Genomic DNA, 20686 nt, shown 5'->3' with positions numbered 1-20686 from the left:
CTTCTAAATGAGGCAGTCAGAAGGCCTCGGACAACACTTAAATACAATGCAAGGCAGCTCTTTCTCCCCCCCCCCCCCTCCCCTCCTTAAAAGCTGCGTTGCCTCTTTAGCAACAAATAGCACAAAACATTATATATGTTCTCCATCTTGCATTCACACACACGCACCCACTTTAGCGCACATAAGACAGTTATGTCCTTTAACAAAAGACACTGCTCAGTAAAAAAAAAAATCCATACCTGCAGCTTAATCTCTAAATCCCCTGCCTGTTCATTCCGTTCTCCAATGCTCCTTCATAATTTCAGTCAGACTCCCCAAGTTCCTCCCCCCCCCCTCTCTCTCTCTTTCTTTCTTTCTATGTAACACTCAGCCCTTGTAAGGCGCTGTACAAGTGCTGTTACTACACATTATCGATCTTTCCCCCTCTCTCACGCCGCATTAAGTGCCTTACTTACATTCTGTCCGAAACCAGCCCACAACTGTCAACCATTCGCTCAGGCAGAAAGTCCAGTTGGAACGAAGTCATCTTCTCTTTTTTTTCCCCCCCTCCTCCTCCTCCTCTTCCTCTTCCTCCTCTCACGCCGGCCGCTGTGGCAAATAAATCGCTCTACGCTCGCCTGAATTCAACAACTGTTGCCCACAGACAGACAGGAGCAGGTGTGGGAGGCCTCCCGGGGGCGACGTGAGCTGCAGTTGTCACATTTCTCGCTCTCTCTCTCTCTCTCTTTTTTTTCCTTTCCTCCAATCTCCACGGAAGGGGAGAGAGACAGGGAGCTGCCACAGAGGCAACTGTCTACACAGGACCAGGTGCTGAAAGTGGGAGGTGCAACTCTGTTCAAAACCGGAGCCAAGATTAAAAGCTAAAATGCAGAAACCGACTTGGCGGCTGGAAAAACCTTTGAATGAATACATTTGACATGTTTTCCTAGGCAGCCAGTGCAGAACACTTATTAACACTTAGAGCACCGTGGTGGCAACTACTGGGCCAGATAATGGAAATGTAACAAGACAAGGATCCTTGCATTTACATAGCACTTTATCAGGTCTCTCAGGAAAGTCCCACTTACGATGAGTTATTTTGAAGTGCAGTGACCGCTATTATGTCGGCAAATGCAGCGACCTTTTGTTTTGCACGCAGCCAGGTCCCTCAAACGACCTCAAGACGAACGACCAGTTAAAGCGCCTTAGGACGTTTTACTACATTAAAGGCGCTATATAAATGCGTCATTATATCGCTAACGTCACTGGTTTCCCAAAGCGTAGGTCTCGCACATCAGGCTGAGCGCCAAAGGTAAGTCTGTCAGGGCACGCGAAGTAAGACCAGTTGCCAAGAAGAACCAGGGTTTTTTTTCCCCCCCTCTGGGTCTTCTGGCCAACCAGTCTCAGTGAGTTCCAGCAATTTTACCTTTATCTTGCAACTGGCTGCGTCGAACCCGAGCTTTGGCAACCCTGTCAGTACTCGCGCAATATACAAACACCCAGGGGCGATATTCATCTTTTGCGGTAGTGAATCAGCAGCCTCTTTTACACAGTGCCCAATTTTCTTTTCCATTGAAGTCGATTAAGAAGAAAATTGGACGCATGTAAAGAATGGGCGGCCGATTCGCTAACACCGATTTTGCATCAGCGTGGAGACGAATTTCGCCCCTCATATCCTACGTTTTTTTTTTGCTGGCGGCGCGTGTCTTATTCCAACAAGATCGCAGATTCAATTTTAATCCAACAAAATTCACAGAGATGTTACAAGAGATATGGGGTTGTCGTTGTGAACAGAGATGAGAAGTTAAGGCTTTTTTCACCAGAGACGAGAAGATTAAGGGGTGGCCCGAATGAGGTCTTCAAGGGTTATCACAAGGTAAACGGTGACAGATTGTTTGCAGCAGTCAGGAGGATGGTAACGAGGAGGCACAGATTCAAGATAATCAGAATTAAAGGGGAGGTTAGAAAAAAAAAATCCCTTTACACCGAGGATGGGTAGAATGTGGAATTCCCTGCCACAAACCACCGACGAAGCAGAGTCTGTGAATACTTTTAAAAGGGAATTAGATAGTCGCTTGAACAAGAGGAATATTAAAGGGGTATGAACAATGAGCTGGAGAATAGGATTAAAGAGAAAAATTCTGGCACAGACTTGATGGGCCGAAAGGCCTGCGTCTGTGCCATAACATTTTACGGATCTATGAAGAATACTGCAAATGATGGAATGTTCTAGAGAATCATTCATTATTGTATTTTGTAATAAGTGGGGCTGGATATTCACAGAATCTCACTAATGCACTGAGCTCCCTCTGCAGTACTACAGGCAGAGCTCCACTGAAGATGTCGGAGAAGAGGTTGCATGGAAATATCACAGCAGACACGGCAACAGCCGCTGCAAGGAAACTCCTGAGTGTGTTTTCTGGAGTTCAAGGCTTTCGTCGTCCGAGTCTGTACCCAGCAATCTCACTCACACTGGTTGTTGCAAATTATAGTCGTGAACGGGGCTTAGCAAAAAAAGGCATCTGACTGCTCGAAAGAGTAACATTCACAAACCTACGCCATTTTAGGTAGAAGACTACTGGCTCTGATAGGTAAAAAGGCAGATAGATTTACATTTACTTATCATATCTCAATACGCTTCACATAAAACAACACAGTGCTGTGTAGGGAAGTGTGGCAGCCATTTTGTGCACAGCAAGTTCCCACAAACAGAAATGAACCAAACGACCAATTAATCTGAAAATACTCATATAAACTGAAATAAAAACTCTGTTTCTCCATTTCTGTTTTATTAAGGAGTCTTAAACAACTTTACCAGAACATTCTTTGGAGCCAATAACTAAAACGTTATTGAAAGCTATCAAAGCTGTCCAGGAAGTTCAATCCAAGACAAGTGGAAAAGGCAATGAAAAAATTGTAAAAGAAAACCTTATTAAACTTATGCAAATTCCATACCATGTTAATGTGGAATATGGAAAAACCACTAGAAATCTAATCTGTTTTTCTAATACAGTTTATAATTGTAATTATTTCCACCTTAAGAGGTTGATTCCATTAACACTTACATTCCCATCGAGATATCTATAATGTGGCTGTGTGTGTGTGTGTGTGTGTGTATGTGTCTGTCCATGTATCTGTGTATGTATGTATATGTGCATGTGTGTGTATATGCTTATGTGTATGTGTCTGGCCATTTGCTTGTGTGTCTGTGTGTGTGTGTCTGTGTGTCTGTGTGCATATATGTGTGTGTGTCCATTTTCCTCTGTGAATGTGTTATGTATGTTTGCCTATTTGCCTATGTATGTGTGTATGCATATGTGTGTGTGTGTGTGTGTGTGCATGTGTCTGTGCACACGTGTGTGTCTCTCACCATTTACAGAAGCCTCCTGTGCAGTTTGTAAAATTCTTACAGACCAAAATCCCTGGAGGGAAAACTGGTTTCAAAGCAGCTTTTAATCACGATATCAGGGGTAAAGCGGCATGTAAGTAGGTCACAGACTACACTCTAAGCCGCACAGGATACTGTTATAGTTAACAGCTGCACCACACCACAAATTTAAATACTTTCCCCCTCACCATCATTTAAAGTCAGGAGCAAGGGGTCAGTTCAATAAACAGAAAGAAATAACTGGAAATTTCAATTAAGAGACCATCTGCATTGATGCCAACATATATGGATGCTGCAGTGCGCCATCACTGCCTTACTTCTTTGATGATCTACCTATGTGTAATTAAATCTCTGATGGTGAATATATTCGCAGAACCATACACATATACTCTGCTTTTAACTTGCGTATTTTCCAAGTTTCTCCCCCTCCTCTGCTGAAGATCCTGACTCTTGTAGGGATACAGCTCCATGGATGCCACCAGCCCTCCAGTACCTTGCCCAAATGGCCATCCTAGCCAGTGCTGTTTGACCATGGAGGGCATCACAGACAAGCCCAATCCTGCCCTCGTTTGGCCAAAAATGCTCCCTTTCAAGGGAGGGTCACTGGATAGTGATCCGGATCGAGAACTCTAGCTGTTATTTTCGCTCTCTATAACAAAGGGGCAGCGAAACTGATTGCAAAGTCCCCGCTGCCATCAGCTAACTTGGCACAGGCCTAGAATTAACTGGGACCTTCTGTTTGTCTTTCTAACGGTCAATCCCACCTCCTCCCAGATCAGTTAAAACATCTATTTACTTGTTTGGTTTTCGAGGTATAATTTATCCCCGTATCTTTTTTTTTAAACCTCAGATCTTGCTGGACTTGTTGCTGACAGGGCAGCCCAACAGCCTGATTTCCAGGCCTCCGTCAATGACCCCCATCGGAAGCTATTACGTACCGTGAAGTACATGGCACTCGCGAGTTTTCCCTCTTCCTGTCGGGAGGTGATGCAGTCTCCACCTAGCACCTCTCCAGCTTAGAGCAGGAACTGACCAGAGTGTGGGTTCATGTCCGTGACCTTCGCACTCCATGAATCTGAGCGCGAGCCCCTAACATAGATGTATTTAAGGGGCAGCTAGATAAGTACATGAGGGAGATAGGAATAGAAGGATATGCTGATAAGGTTAGATGAAGCAGGGTGGGAGGAGGCTCGTGTGGAGCATAAACACCGGCATGGACCAGTTAACACTCCATGCCATGCTGCCGCACCCATGATGGGATTTGCTTATTTGAAGTGATTTTGCCATCTCCTCCAGTCAGGAGAACTGAATGGCGTCGGCTGCAGGTTTCTCCACAACCACAACCCCAACCCACCCCCACCCCAGTCCAGTCCAGTCTGGCAGAAGATCCAATTGAAGTGGGAAAGACAAGAGTCCATTGCTCACCTGCCCCAACCCCCCCACCATGGTGCCTCGCTTAGATTCAGGCAGTCGCTGAACAATCAAAAGACAAGGAAACGTAGATCTGTGTGACAGAGGGTCCTGTGACTTCTGGAAAGGGGAGAGGGGGGGGATTAGTAGTGCTCCAACACCTGTCCTACTGCAGCCTCTTAGAACAACAAGTACTCAGACTGAACTCTCCAACATTTGTTTTGACTCTCAACAGAGGTTTGATTCCTCAGGTGGCTTGAATTACACCCGATGGAACAATGTAAACCAGTAATCTACCGTAATGAGTGTCGGTAACTTTCTAATCTATTTTCTTTCTTTCTTTCACAAAGCATATTTTGCACATTTTTTTTTAAAAAGGGGGGAAGGGTAGGATCTGTCCAAACTTCCAAAGTACTGTATCGTCAACAATTCAGATAGTCACTTAAGCTGTACACAAGTGTTCTTCACTTATGGTTTGCCTTCTACGATTCTACACCATTTGTTTAACCAACACCCCAAACATCCCACAGGGCTCTTACAGAATTTCTCAACTGAATTTTCTATTTTTTTTTGGGCTAAAGGACGAGGACAGATTTTGCCACATTTTTTTTCCTTTTCACGCAAACTAATCGACATCACCTCGATTTCTGTAAATCGTGATTTCGCCAGCTCCTTTCCTGATCGTGGGGACTCTTACAAGTGCTCACGGAGCTAGCAGACCTTCAGAATCTCGCCCAAGCAGCTCCTTCTCATGCGTGATTCGAAAGAGGGTGGTGCTATTCGACCACAGACCAATTCCCTCCTCTCACGCGACATTCTCACACGTGCACTTTCCCACAGGGGTCACTGGACAGCGGTCTGACTGACCTGCCCCTTTTACTTTAAATCGTGGGAACTCGAGGTCAACTGTAGCACCACGGCAAATTGAGATAAGCTGACTCGGCATTGGCCAAGAAATCCGACTCCGGAACCTTCCAGGCCTGCACAGCCCATCACCACACCACGTGGCGATTTACCCGCTGAGAAGAACCATCATTTTTTTTGAAGTCAGGACATAATGGCCAACAAATAGTTGCAACTGGCAGCACTAAACTAAAGGGAAGTCAACTCATATCAATCTTGCACAAGCCCGAGTTGTGGTACAGACAGGATGGATAGGCTTCGAAATTGGCCTGCTTCCTTCCTGGCTTCGCAGCCCACGATGGGCAGGTAGTGCAGAAGCTAAAGGTAACTAAGAACAGGGGAAGCACATTTCAAAAGCAAGAAAAAAGGGTGATAAACTCTAAAACAACAAGAGCCCAGAATAAAAACCGCGCTGATCTTTAAAAAACCACCAACGAATGGTATCTGCACTCACTAGAGACGAGTGGTCGGCAGCCCTTCAGCAGCTTTATTGCCGACACAATGGCAGATACAGCGCAAGAGACACTTACCTGAAACTCACGTGTGACTTTAGACCGCTGGCTTGCTCTTCGTCTGATACTACCAAGTGGGTTAGGAATATGCTCGAGTTTGTGCTAGGCCTCGGCGGGAAGGTACGCAGCCCTCTGAAACTGTTACACAGCCTTCCGTCTCTCGGGACACAGCTGCAGAGTAGTGCTGCTGACGTCATCAAACCACCAGTTCTTGCAATGTAGAAGTTACACTTCCCGTCCACGTCAGAAGAAAGTGAAAGCCAAACCATTACCAATTGAATTAAATTCGCGTGTCCCATTATAAGTCACCAACATGTTTACTGCATCGCCTTAAAGTCATCAGAGGAAATAAAAACTCCTCACAAAGATCCTCTTCCATTTTCCATTACAATGAGTGGAAAGCAATGTCTTGTCATTGTAGTCGACTGATGCCATTTTAATGTCCACCCTTGTCCGACCCTCCTTCCCAGGGCTGGAAAATCCCACTCACCAGCTACTCTGGCCCAAGTTACCTTCTAGTTTTGGACAGATGAAAACCAAAAGCAGCGTGCCAATTTCTGATCAACACTGGGTCTGTTTATCCTTCCATCTTCAGCCTTTATTTGCTTTCTTCCTTGCAGCTGATTCTTTTGTGGCCTGCCGTGGCTTTTCTTTACCTTACTGACTAGCTCTTTATCTGCACTAAATGCCTGCTTTATTCCTTTGATTTGCTTCCTCTTGTTAAATTCCAAGTAACAAGTTTTATGAGAGTGTGAAAAAAAAACCCAATTTAGTCCTGTTGAGAAAAATAGCCTTGCTCGCTAAATGGCGCAGAACTCTTAAAGAAGCAGCGGCTTTAAGTGTCGTCTGACCGAGGCCTTTTAGACTTGAAGGAATTGACGGGAAGCTGCATTGCCCACTTCACAACGCCGTGGCTCAGTTCACCATGGCAGCTGGACATTTGGGGGGGGGGGTGGGTGGTGTGGGAGGTGGGTCCAGGTCGACCAAACTTTTTATTTTGGACAGGCGAGACGGACTGTGCCTTTAAAAAGAGAAGCCTACTGAAAACACACACTTTTCCAGTCAGCGATCCAAGAATTCATTCGAAGCTTCCAAAATTTCGGACCTTGCCTGCATAATGACCCAATCTAAGGTGGGAATGATTTATATCTCCCGTCAGATAGCGTTGACAGCTTGGCGTGTATGCTCGCAGCATCTGCTACATACAAATAATGCCAACCCACTGTGGTAGGAGGGTGAAAGATTGCCAATATTAAATCAGGCCATGCAGTTCCAAATCTACTAAATCCGTGCAAACCTCAGCACCAAACAGTTCTGTCAATGGGACTTCAATTAACGTCACAGACCCGAGATTCTTTGCTGGGCCTGCGCCATCAGCTCGGCACAAAACCATTTGTTCATCATCTACCGCGGCCCTGATTAGTGTGGAACGGGCTAAAGGGCGGTACATTTATTTGGTTACCAAGCTCCTGAGAGCCTCAGAAATTTGGATCCCATCCCAGCAAACAGATGATTGGAACCAAATTGTGTTCCAAAACCAGCAAAGAGTTTGTGGTTTGCATGTGTAGCTCTCAAGTTGAAACCACCACGCTATAGTTTGATTCATTGAGGGCTGCTTATGACAAATGCCGGCGTAAATGGAAGTGTTGGGCCAGGACAAGGGCTGTGTTCCAATTTTCTGTGATTATTTGGCAAAACTTAAAAAAGAAACTCCTTTCAACCTACACAGATCCTTGAGATTTTACTCTGGGGGCCTTCCATTGATTTCAACATTCGCCCGAATGTGCAATGCATTTCCTTCCCCGCAGCAGATTTACACTCTGTACCCATGTGCTTCGTTTCACAATAATTTGTTGCATCTAAACGGGGCAGCATATGCTACACTTGCTCGACCCCCACCAACGGCCTCTGCAGGTCATTATGAACATCACAGGCCAAGGATGGAGCAGAAACAAGCAATCTCAACTATGCACTTCCTCCAGTTTAATCTATTTTAATACGGTTCCAAACAACATTTAATACCAGGTTTATTGAAGAACGCTTATTTCTGTGTTTTTTCACCGCCCAATTTTCTCCCTTTTCCCTCCTTCTCTGGAAGGTAGTGACTCACACTAGGGTACGGTTCCAAGGGCACTGGTCCCCCCCCCCTCTGCAATTTGTTCAAGGGGGTAGTCTTCATGCATGATTCCAAGCCTGATCCCGTCCACACATGTCAGCAGAGGTCACTGAATTCCAGTTAGGAGCCAGTACACTGGTGCCACTTTTTCTCCCCAGCCCAATAACACTGAGGCCAATTATAGAGGCCTCAATCAAGATGGTATAATCTTAAAATTAGAGTCAGGCCATTCAGGAGTGAATGAGCAAGCACTTTTTCACACAAAGGGTAGTAGAAATTTGAAACTCTCTTCCCCCAAAAGGCTGTGGATGCTGGTACAATTGATATTTTCAAGACTAAGACTGATAGACTTTTATTAGGTAAGGGTTTCAAAGGATAAGGAGCAAAGGTAAGTACATGGAGTTGAGGTACAGATCAGCCATGATCTAACTGAAAGGCAGAACAGGCTTGAGGGGCTGAAAGGCCTACTCCAGATCCTGTGTTCCTAAAGCCCCGGCTAAGAGCTGTTCAGATCAAGATCCCATACTTGTACTTTCTTCATCTCCAATCCCCAGTCTCCTTGGTTCTATCATTATCATTTTTACACATGGTGTCCATTGCACAGCTCATTGAAAGAGCACATAAAAAAAAATAAGAGATCTGTGCCTGGAATTTGTGCAGAGTTCTTCCAATCTTCCACTGTTACTTTGGTGGAGGTTTGGCGGATGCCCCGGGGTAAATGGCCGCTAAAGTGTCAGCCGTTGCTCAGTGGGTAGCACTCTCGCCTCTGACTCAGAAGGTTGTGGGTTCGTCCCACTCCAGAGACTTGAGCACAAAATCCAGGCTGCCACTCACAGTGCAGTACTGAGGGACTGCTGCATTATCAGAGGTCCTGTCTTTCGGATGAGACATTTAAACCAAGTCTGCCCTCTCAGGTGGACGTAAAAGATTCCATGGCACTATTCGAAGAAGAGCAGGGAAGTTCTCCCCGGTGTTCTGGCCAATATTTATCCCTCAACCAACACCACTAAAACAGATTATCTGGTCGTTATCACATTGCTGTTTGTGGGATCTTGCTGTGTGCAAATCGATTGCTGCATTTCCCTACATTACAACAGTGACTACACTTCAAAAGTACTGAATTGGCTGTAAAGCACTTTGGACCTCCTGAGGTTGTGAAAGGTGCTATAGAAATGCGAGTTCTTTCTTTCGTTCTTACCTCGTATTTTCGAGGTTTCTGCCAAAGTCACACTGGGAAATCAGGGAACCCCCACAAAAATTCTATCCACGGGAGCACAACAGGTTTCAAGCCAGAGAAAGCCTGGGATTCCGATGATTTTGACCCCATTAGCTACAAAGTTAAAAATGGCTTTTTAAAAGACAAAACAAAGCTTTCTGTGGTGGCGGGGGGAGACTTTACAGTGTTGCACCTGGCCCTGCTGTACAGCCCATAATTTTTAGCAGCTGGTTTGTGGTTCAGTTCATGGTTTTAAGGCACAAGGTTGCCTTGCCGAACGGCTAAGGTACTGAGTGCCTATGTAGTAATTTAAAAAATATTCAGCACCAACTCCAATTAGCAGAAGATTCTTTTCTTATCCAGGATCAAAATGAATAACGGCAAGTGACCTAAAAGTTGGTGTTCCCGTTGTGACTTTTAATGACTTGCTACAGAGACCAGCACCCTGCCAGAGGTCCTCACAGGATTTCAGAGGCAGCGATGCACAATTGACGTTTATCCCAACTCATTTACTGGTAGACTTGTATCTTAAGAACCACAACGGAAAAAAATATACAGTAAAGTAACAATCATTCCAACCTGCCTTGGCCACAATCAGCCCTCATTACTTCCAGACGTCGAAAAATAAAAGGCTATATGAGGACTTCTTTCTGATTTCCCCCACCCTTTCGTAAAATATAAATATTTGAACAAATTAGAGTGAAAAAAAGAACATGCATTTCTATAGCACCTTTCACAAGCTCAGGATGCCCCAAAGTGCTTTACAGCCCACAAAGTATTTTTGAAGTGTAGTTACTGTTGTAATGTAGGAAACGCGGCAGTCAGTTTGTGCACAGCAAGGTCCCACAAACAGCAATGAAGTAAATGACCGGATAACCTGTTTTTGTGTGATGCTGTTTGAGGGATAAATATTGGTCAGGACACCAGGAAGAACTCCCCTGCTCTTCTTTGAAATATCACATTGCTATTTGTGGGACCTTGCTGTGCGCAAATTGACTGCCGCGTTTCCTATATTACAACAGTGATGCCATTTCAAAAGTACTTCATTGGCTGTAAAGTGCTTTGGAACTCCCTGAGGTTGTGAAAGGTGCTATATAAATGCAAGTTCTTTCTTTCTTCTTTCTTTTGGCTGTCTGCTCCTAGCCCATGATTTCCTGCCCATCAATAGAAAGCCACGGGTTGACAGTACACAACTTTGCAACGTGCACCCTCCGCACAAACCAGGAGCAGTCACATCAGAAGTGGATTACCCTTTTATACAGCCCCTAAGTAGATAACTCTTTCAGCCAGTTGGCAAAGGCACGATGGGCAGAATGGCCTCCTTTTGTGCAGCAATATTGCTAAGATTTAATGCAGACTCCCTTTTCTTTCCTTCCGTTCACCGTCCATTTCTTCGAACGTTGCATAGCTTAAACGAGTGACAATGACATCGGGGATGTCAGCTTGAAAGAGATACCGAGGCAGAAATAGCAGTTGTGATACGGTCATAAATTTAAGGATGATTCAGGCGCAGTTCTGCGTAAGGAATTTTTACACCGTGCGTAGCTATATAGGAGTGCAATCAATGGCAGGAGTGCTGCTGCCGCTCTCTGCTGGTGACATTCCAAAACGTAAAGACCTGATGATCAAGGACATTATAGATGTTAGACTATGGCTGTGAATTTCCTTGAAGCTGCTCCCGCTCCACCACTGTAACTTTGCCAAAAATGTGCCGGTAACCCTGCCAAACGGTGGCGGAGTGGGAGCAGCTCCGAGGGAATTCCTGGCCTATGACTCTGCTGCTGGCCACTTGTTTGGGGAGAGTAAATGTGTGGAGCTGGTCCATGTACGTCTGTGCACTGGGCCTCTGTAATACACAGAGGGGCAACCGACATACCTTCAGAGACTGGCTTTCAACGCTGACTGTAAAAGGGAGCAATCGCGGCACGGAGGTTGCTGCCCCCAAACAGGAACAATAACCTGGTCAATTGTAAGAATGCCTTTTAATCAGCTCCTTCGTGCTGCCAGGTTCAGTGACGCTACCAAGCTTGTATTTCCCCCTCTCTTTGATGATTTCATCTGTGGCTGCAGTTTAAACAGAAATACTCAAAAATGTAAGTGAAAAGGATAGTACAAAAGTAAGGGACAGCCCTATGCTCGCTGACCTACATTGGCTCCCGGTCTACCAACGCCTCAAATTAAAAATTTTTATCCTTGTGTTTAAAATCTCTCCATGGCCACGCCTCTCTCTATCTCTGTAACCTCTTCTAGCCCTGCAACCCTCCGAGTTCTCTGCGCTCCTCCAACTCTGGCCTTTTGTGCATCTCCCTTTTCCTTTGCCCCATTGGCAGCCGTGCCTTCAGCCATTTAGGCCCTAAGCTCTGGAATTCCCTCCCTAAATCTCTCCGGCTGTCCACCTCTCTCTCCTCCTTTAAAACTTACCTGTCCTAATGCCTCCTTCTTTGGCTTGGTGTCAATTTTTGTCTGACGTTTTACTACATTAAAGGCCCTATATAAAAGCAAGTTGTTGATGTTATTGTTGAACATGTTTCGAAAAGGGTCCTGATGGTGAAACTCTGGCCTCAATTTTCCGCCTTGCTGCGGCTTCTGTATTTACCCACCTCCCTGCACCCTGACCCCACCCCCCCCAATGGGTCTTGTGAACTCAAACTCACTTAAATGCTTGTGGCAGACTGCCAGGGGACTATCCAATGTTACCGGATTGCCCATCTCGGGTGGGGGTGAAGGGAGGGTGTGACATCACTGCGTCAAGTGCTGCAGTGCAGTGTCGGCTGAAGAAAGAAGGTTTTACTTTTCTCAATTGCTTTTGAATCTCCCACGTTGCCCAGTGTGATCGACCATTGTGTGTCCCTCATGCCCACAGTTACTACGACGTTAATGATGGGAAATATGTCCGATGGGCAGATGTATTTGAGGGGTTCAGGTTCACGACATTAAAAGCAGCACCTCAAGTGGATAAGGCCATAAAAAATGCTGAAGGAATGCCAGGTTTTATGGCAAGAGGTACAGGATATAAAAGCCACAAGGCAATGGCGAATCTGTACAAGACCACAGTTTGGGCTCCACACTATAGGAAGGATGTTAAGGAAATAGAAAAGGTCCAGTGCAGAGTCACTAAGATGCTGCCTGGTATGGGGAAGCACAAATAGAATCATAGAGTCATAGAATATCATAGCACAGAAGGAGGCCATTTGGCCCATCATGCCTGTACCGGCTCTTTGAAAGGGCTATCCAATTAGTCCCACTCCCTTGCTCTTTTCCCATAGCCATGCAATTTCTTTTCCTTTTCAAGTATATATCTATTCCCTTTTGAAAGTTACTATTAAATCTGCTTCTACCACCCTTTATAAATCAAAGACTTGAAATATTGGGCTGCATTTGTTAGAACAGAGGAAGGAGTGATTTATAGAGGTGTTTAAAACTATGAAAGGATGGGATAGGTAGAATAGATAAAACAGATTGTTCCCAGTGGTTGAGGGGTCTAGAATAAGGGGTCATATATATATAAGATTAAACGTAAGAGATTTCGGACAAAGAGCAAGAGAAACCTTTTTTTTTTACACAGAAGGTTGTGAGGCTGTGGACTATGCTATTGGAGTTATTATTTGAAGCAAAGATCATGTCAACATTTAAGAATAGGTTAGACACTGGCTGAAAGAAAGGGGAATTAAAGAGATTTGGGAACAGGGTGAGCACATGGGATGAGGACTACTGCTCATGTGGAGGATAAACTCCAACACGAGCTGGTTGGGCCGAGTGGCCTTGTTTCCGTGTTGTAGTTTCTAGTTAATTCTATGTACTAAATGTCTGCCGTCACTTTCAGCAGGAAATTGTGGAAATGGCGGCAGAGGCCGGGCAGCCGGCAGAACGGCTCCTCGGCACAGTTTCCATCCCCACCTAACTTCCCAAAAACGGGCAGTAAATCTTTGGAAAATCCGGGCCTCTCTCTCTCTCCTTAAAACTGAGACTTCAATAAGTTCTAAGGTCCACATATCACATTGTACTGTCAACGTTATGGTATCCCCCCACTGTGAAATTAAATGCTTCACTTAATGATGTCACGTGTTGAACAGATAACTCGAGGGAACTCTTGTGGATGACATCACGAGTGGAAGATCCACTGGGAGGGGAAATCAACAGGAGCTGGACAATAAATGGTAAAATAAGATGCATTTATCAGTTCCTGTGTGGGTATTTCATCTAGATTTAGTTTGTTATTCCCAGTGCTAAGTGCTTGCTGTGTCAATGCATCTAGGGCAGAGTTTATTATAAACAAAATGGCCTGGTTTAATTTCCATCCAAGCATGGAGGCATTTCAGTGACTTGTAATTATGGCTAAGTGATAGCATTTACTGTGAAAAACAACAGATTATATTGTTCAAAACCTGCTCCTTCCACAAGCCATATATGGTCCACTGTATCATAATGTGACTGACGTACAGTCTGCTTTACCATGCAGTATCACAGTAGATTGTTTACAGTCTCCTCTATCGTAGAATGTCTGGGCAGAACATGTACAGTCTACTGTGGAATGAGAGGGCAGATCATGGACACTATCGTAGAATGAGAGGGCAGATCATGGACACTATCGTAGAATGAGAGGGCAGATCATGGACACTATCGTAGAATGACAGGGCAGATCATGGACACTATCGTAGAATGACAGGGCAGATCATGGACACTATCGTACAATGACAGGGCAGATCATGGACACTATTGTAGAATGACAGGGCAGATCATGGACACTATCGTACAATGACAGGGCAGATCATGGACACTATCATAGAATGACAGGGCAGATCATGGACACTATCGTACAATGACAGGGCAGATCATGGACACTATCGTAGAATGACAGGGCAGATCATGGACACTATCGTAGAATGACAGGGCAGATCATGGACACTATCGTAGAATGACAGGGCAGATCATGGACACTATCGTACAATGACAGGGCAGATCATGGACACTATCGTAGAATGACAGGGCAGATCATGGACACTATCGTAGAATGACAGGGCAGATCATGGACACTATCATAGAATGACAGGGCAGATCATGGACACTATCGTAGAATGACAGGGCAGATCATGGACAGTCTATTGTAGAATGACAGGGCAGATCATGGACAGTCTATCGTAGAATGAGAGGACAGATCATGGACACTATCATAGAATGAGAGGGCAGATCATGGACACTATCGTAGAATGATAGGGCAGGTCACGGACAGTCTACTGTGTTGTGGAGTAGACCATGTACAGTCTATTCTATCATGGAGTGACAGGGTAGACCATACAAAGTCTATTCTATTGTGGAGTGGCAGGGTAGGCCATGTACAGTCTATTCTATTGTGGAGTGGCAGGGTAGGCCATGTACAGTCTATTCTATTGTGGAGTGGCAGGGTAGGCCATGTACAGTCTATCCTATCATGGAGTGACACAATAGACCAATAGTCTATTCTATTATGGACTGATGATTATTCAGCCGATTTACTTGATCACCTCTAGAAATCAGGAAATATTTCAGTAAAATTTTGTAGGGAAAGTTGTGTAGAGATAGTCCCTAATATCCAGAAATGATCAAACAAAACCTCAGAATATTCCTCCTTCTTCACATCTCCATTATTTAATCCTGAAAGTTCATACAAACTGATGTGATGGCACATTCTTGATTTTGGGTCGATTCATGGTCACTATGTGATCATTTATTAATTGTATTCTCATATGATTTAGTGAGGCTCAGCAACACTTTCAAATGGTTGGTTAACAACCTAAATGATGTTTAATGCACAATATTAATGAGCTTACCACATGCATCATTAGCACAGTTTTATAAAAGGGTAATGCACTACAGGTTACATATGTAATTAATAAATTTCAGATTCCGAGAGTGTACACAGATTATAAATAGATCTCGTCTGCTGAATGAATGACAGGAGCAGAGGGTGTGAGAGATTCATGAACGTGCAACTTTTCCAAAAAAAAATTGACCTCCTACAGTTTAGCGTTTCAAAGTTTATTCTCCACCTCTATCTGCATTTCCAAAGTCAGCTTATTGGATATCACACTTTTAGTAAGTTTGTCCTGAGGAACAAATGGAAGCTGTCATGGTGACCACAGAGGGCAACGGATTCTGGAAGTCACCTGACTCTCAATAAACCAAACACGACAGTTGCACTTTGCCCCAGTTTTGTCCCTTCCTCCCTTGCAGGTACTGATTCACACGGGTGTGAGGGTCTCCAGGGGCTGCCATCACTCCTGTCCCTCGCCTAATTGGACACTTTTCATATATGAATCTGTATAGTGAGTGCGGTCAGGTTATGCAAAGGTGGAATGCCTCACAGCCAAGGCCAACCCTGTGCGACTGCACTTTCCAGCAGGTGTCACTGGACAGCAACTGGGTAAATTCTTACTGTAGTCTGGGCTACTGAGGTCAACTGAAGTGCCCTTTGTGACACCATGGTTGAGATCAGCTAAATGAGCAGAGATAAGAGAAAGAACCTAACCTATTCAGTTCAGTACCACACCAGATAGTGCAGTCACCCAGTGAGCCAGCAGCAGAGCTTTTTACGATGCCGCCGATACACATGGTTGTCGTGTTGTGATTGGCAGGGTGTAGAGATCAGGTGGGCGAATTCCTGCGGGTGTCTTCCTGCTCGTCCTCCATACTGTTGATGGAAGAGCCTCAGAATCCCCGGAAAAATGAAGCGCAGTTTACTTCATCATTCCAGGTTTCCCCAGCTCTTTCTCCGAAGTTACAATGAATGAGCATCAATGGATTGAAATTGAGCAAAATCCCTGTGTTCACTACTTTTAACAAGGCCATTAACCCATTTAAAGCAGACAGAATAACGTAGGAAGTTCAGGTGAATGTGTTACTGTGTTCATTACTAACATTGCACTGTGGGATTTCAACTCATAAATTTGTAGGCTGTACATATACCAATTGTAGCTGGAGTTGCCAACCTTCCAGGATTGCCCTGCAGTCTCCAGGGATTGTAGATCAATCTCCAGGACACTGCTACGAGCAACACAGGAGAAAAATCATAGTTGAGTCTTGAAAAGATTTTCTGTCAACACTTTTGTTTACTAGTTATAATCGGATATCTTTCTGATATCTCAAGGCTACTGCAACATAAAACACACATTTACCAAGGAAACTTGGAGAGGATGGGGTGAAGTTTTAAGCCTGTTGTTACCAAGCATAGAACTGGCATTGTGGATCAGTTGCCCATTAACGAAACCGCCTGATTTTAATTTCCTTTGACTTCAACTGAGTCTCCAGTTTTATGCCCCGATGGCAAAATGAAAATCTACCCCCATGTGTGCAATAAAAAAAAACAACAATCTCCTGTGATTAAAAAAAACACTTCCTCACTGGGCTTTTAATTTATGAAACCTGACTTTTAATGTGATAGCTTGAAGTCAAGAGCAAGTGTGTCCAAACTATGGCTCATGGGCCCTGGCAATCTATCGCTTGAAGCCTAGGTAACTGAGATCATCGAAACATATAATGTTACAGTACAGAAACAGGCCATTTGGCCCATCAAGTCTGTACCAATATTTTCTTTCCACATGAATCACCTAATCTAATCCCACTCTTCTGATTATTCCCCATACCCATTATTATTCATCCTTTCAAGCAACTTTCTAATTTCCTTTTAAAATTTATGAAATGGTTTGTGGAGAGAATTTCACATTTTAATGATCCTCTCTGTGTAGGAACATAGGAACAGAAGTAGGCCATTCAGCCCCTCGAGCTTGTTCCGCCATTCAATTAGATAATGGCTGATCTGTATCTTAACTCCATCTACCGTCTTAGTTCCGTAACCCTTAATACTCTTGCCTAACAAAAATCTATCAATCTCAGTTTTTAAATTTTCAATTGACCCCCAGCCTCAACACCTTTTTGGGGGAGAGAGTTCTAGATTTTCACTACCCTTAATTTTTTTCTAACCTCCCCTTTAATTATTTTAGTGGCTATCTCAAATTGTTAATTTTTTCTCAACCAGTGCAAACAATCTATCACTATTGACCTCATCAGCACCCATCATAACCTTGACAACTTCTGTAAGGTTACCCTTTAACATCAACTCTGGGGGAAAAAGCCCTAACTTCTCAAATCTCTCTTTAGAACTGTTACTCGTCAACCCTGATAACATCTTAGTAAATCTGTGCTGTATATTTTTCCATTGCTTTTATACCCTTCTGCCTATTAGGGTGCAGAAAAATGAAGACAGTAATTCAGCTATGCCTTAACTAAGGTTTTGTACAAATTCAACATTACCTCATTGGTTTTGTATTCCATGTCTCCAGACAGAAAAGCAAGGATTCATTCGCCTTTTTTTATGGCCTCATCTACTCGCTCCGTCAACTTCAATGACCTGTGTCTGTGCACACCAAGGTCCCTCTCCTCCTTTACTCCATTGAACCACAAGGAATATTTATTTTCCCTGTATGTACTTCCAAAATGTATTACTTCATATTTTCTACACTGAAGTGCTTCTGCCAACTATCTGCTCATCCTAAGTCCTCCTGCAGTCTTTCATAATTTTCCATACCCCCATTTTAATGCCATCAGCAAATTTTGATATTGTCCCCTCAGTTCCTAAGTCCAGTTCTATTTGCACTGATAATTCTCAAAGGCCTTGTCCTGTTTAAGTCTTATGGGCCTGAACATTTAGAAAGGGATGTTCTTAGTGCTGTTGCCTTATTGGTGGATCAATCCTGAATTAGAACACCAAGATCCTCAAATTAATAGGAATGCTAATTTAAACGTTATATATGGCCAACAAGGCTCCATTGTACGCCTGTAAGAGTCCCACATGCTTGGACACTCCTGGCCTAGAGCAAGCAAATTACTATAAATTAATTTCCTGTTAATGGTCCAACCCACATAAAACTCTTGACGCACATGAATCATTTGTTCAGATCGCACAGTCCCATCTCTTCAGTGATTGGCTTACATCATACCATTGAATGTAACAGGAGACCTCTCCAGTGAATAAACTGAGTTACACTTTAAAGCAAGTTCTCAAGTTTCTATTTCTCTATAAATGAATCTTTTCCATACAGTCCTACCCAACATTCAGTTATTTTCTCCAAGGCACTGCTTAACCAAACACACCTGGAGAATGTGAGATTATAAAATTGGAATTGCACAAGATTTATTTGAAAGAAACTTGAGAGCACTTGGATGTAGTTACAGTGCAGAGGAAGCAAACTGGTTATATACTGAATGATGGACAGCTGCTGGTACATGTGGTTCTGGGCTGGTTTGGGCCTCACATGTCCCTAAAGAAGCCCCCAAAAATCAGTGACCGTCTGGAGCTTAATAATTTACCTCCTAAACGTCCTTTATTTTTATATATAAAACTGTTAGATTACTTTTCCTTTGTTATTCATCCTTCAGGTGAGACATTAAACTGAGGTCCTGTCTACCTGCTTTAGTAGATGCTAAAGATTCTACGACATCATTTGAACAGTAGGGAGTTGTCCAGGCCAACATTTGTCCCTCAACCAACATCACCAAAAACAGATGAATTGGCCATTTATCTTATTGCTATTTGTGGGAGGTTGCTGGTGCAGACTGTGTTTGCTGATGTAACTGTCACTGCACTAAAAAGCAATTCATTGGCTGAAGTCCTTTGAGATACATATGAACATACAAAAATGATGGGCAGAAAAGGATCAGCTGGCCCATCAAGTATGCTCCAGATGTTTCAATGATGTGGTACGGTGCTATATAAATTAAAGCATTTATTTTTTCTTCTCCAAGCACTAGTTACTGAGGTCACATAATTTGTGGTGGAGGGGCGCAGAAAGTGGACAACAAAGATTAAGAACAACAGGACATCAGGACCAGAGAATCAAGCACAGGTGGGTGAGAGGGCAATTGTCAAAATAAATAAGATGCTGGATTAAGTGGAGTTCAAATTCCCAGAGGTCATGTTGAAGCCGTACAGTGCCCTGGCCAGACCGCACACGGAGCAGTGCACACAGTTCTGGTCGCTGCAAGTTAAGAGAAGCACCCAAGCCCTAGAGAGAGTACAGTAGAGACCAACACGGCTCATCTTCAGCGTCTCAGGGAAGAGCTATGAAGAATGACCTGATTAGATAGGACTCTTCAGCCATATACGGAGAAAGCCTTTCAGAGCTATTCAATAGGATAGAGAAAGTAAACATGAATCAGTACTTTTAAATATGCCAGAGCAGCAGGACAAGAGGACACATACTCCAGATTGTAAAGGGCAAATATAGGTCAGGCATTGTGCAGTATTTCTTTTACACGGAGGGTGATTAACAGTTGGAACAGACTGCCAGAAAGGTTAGTTAAGGCCAAGATATTAGACTCCTTTAAGAATCAACTAGATGTTGTGATAGGAAGAGAGTAGAGTTGATATTCTGGAGGGATAAGATCAAATGGGACAAACACCTTCTGCCATCTGAACCTAACACGAGTTTGCAAAATCCAAGAAGCATAAAAATATAGGAAAATAAATAAATAGATGGGCGAGACAGGTAAGATTCAAATTTGATTGGACAGTCCTGATAATAGCCTGTCCGGTTCACGAGTGCCGATGAAACAATAAAGTCAGGGTGCCTTCAATGAGTCAGTGGATAAAAGTTCCAGAAGCAAGGAAGGACTCAAGTTCGATTCCTGGTATGTGCTCAGTTAGCTAATTTCTTTATTTTGCTAAATAATATTATGTCTGCGATAGTTTGATTCAAACTTTTACTTCAAGATCCTTGACTCTGTTTTCAAATCCTGCCACGGCCTCCCTCCGTTCCATCTCAGTGATTTTTTTCAGCTGTTTGTCACTGCCAGCTGCCTCTGCTCCTCTGCCTAGATTACCGCTTGTTCCATGCCCCCCTCTAGTGCACCACTGGAGTCCCTTCTTTCGGTCACAACAACCCCGGCCTTCTAAAATTCTCTCCATAAGCCACTTGGCCTTGCTACCACACTCTGTGTCTTGAAGCACCTCCTAAGAACCTTCCACCTCCTCTAAATTTTCCTTCCCTTTTTTTTTTGCTCAGTGGTCACCTTTTTCTGACCTATTAAACACTCTGGAGTATACTTTCAACTGGTTATAAAACCAGTGTTGCGGTATTCCACTGTGGAAATGAAAATTAGGCAGTTTCTACAATGAGCGGCCAGTCCAC

At 43.9% G+C, this 20686-nt stretch overlaps 1 protein-coding gene across 9 annotated transcripts in view; it reads right to left on the bottom strand.

The window, feature by feature from the left end:
• Window positions 1–20686, bottom strand: part of celf2 (cugbp, Elav-like family member 2) — a 472545-nt gene that overhangs the window by 253422 nt on the left and 198437 nt on the right. For 2 of the 9 annotated variants that reach the window (XM_068005124.1, XM_068005129.1), the window contains exon 1: window positions 6211–6379. The exons of 3 other annotated variants lie outside the window; for them this stretch is intronic. Coding sequence is in view for 1 of the 6 variants with exons in the window: in XM_068005128.1 (XP_067861229.1) it covers window positions 456–526 (71 nt within the window). In the remaining 5 variants the exon portion in view is untranslated. Of the gene's footprint in view, window positions 1–239; window positions 336–455; window positions 741–6210; window positions 6380–20686 lie in introns of those variants that run through there. 4 more of the 9 variants (XM_068005122.1, XM_068005126.1, XM_068005128.1 and 1 more) reach the window with 3 other exon arrangements.

Source organism: Heptranchias perlo, chromosome 24 (genome assembly GCF_035084215.1).
Source record: "Heptranchias perlo isolate sHepPer1 chromosome 24, sHepPer1.hap1, whole genome shotgun sequence".
In the NCBI taxonomy this organism is placed as follows: domain Eukaryota; kingdom Metazoa; phylum Chordata; class Chondrichthyes; order Hexanchiformes; family Hexanchidae; genus Heptranchias; species Heptranchias perlo.
Note: the sequence above shows the minus strand (reverse complement) of the source record. Positions and strands in the feature narration are given on the sequence as shown.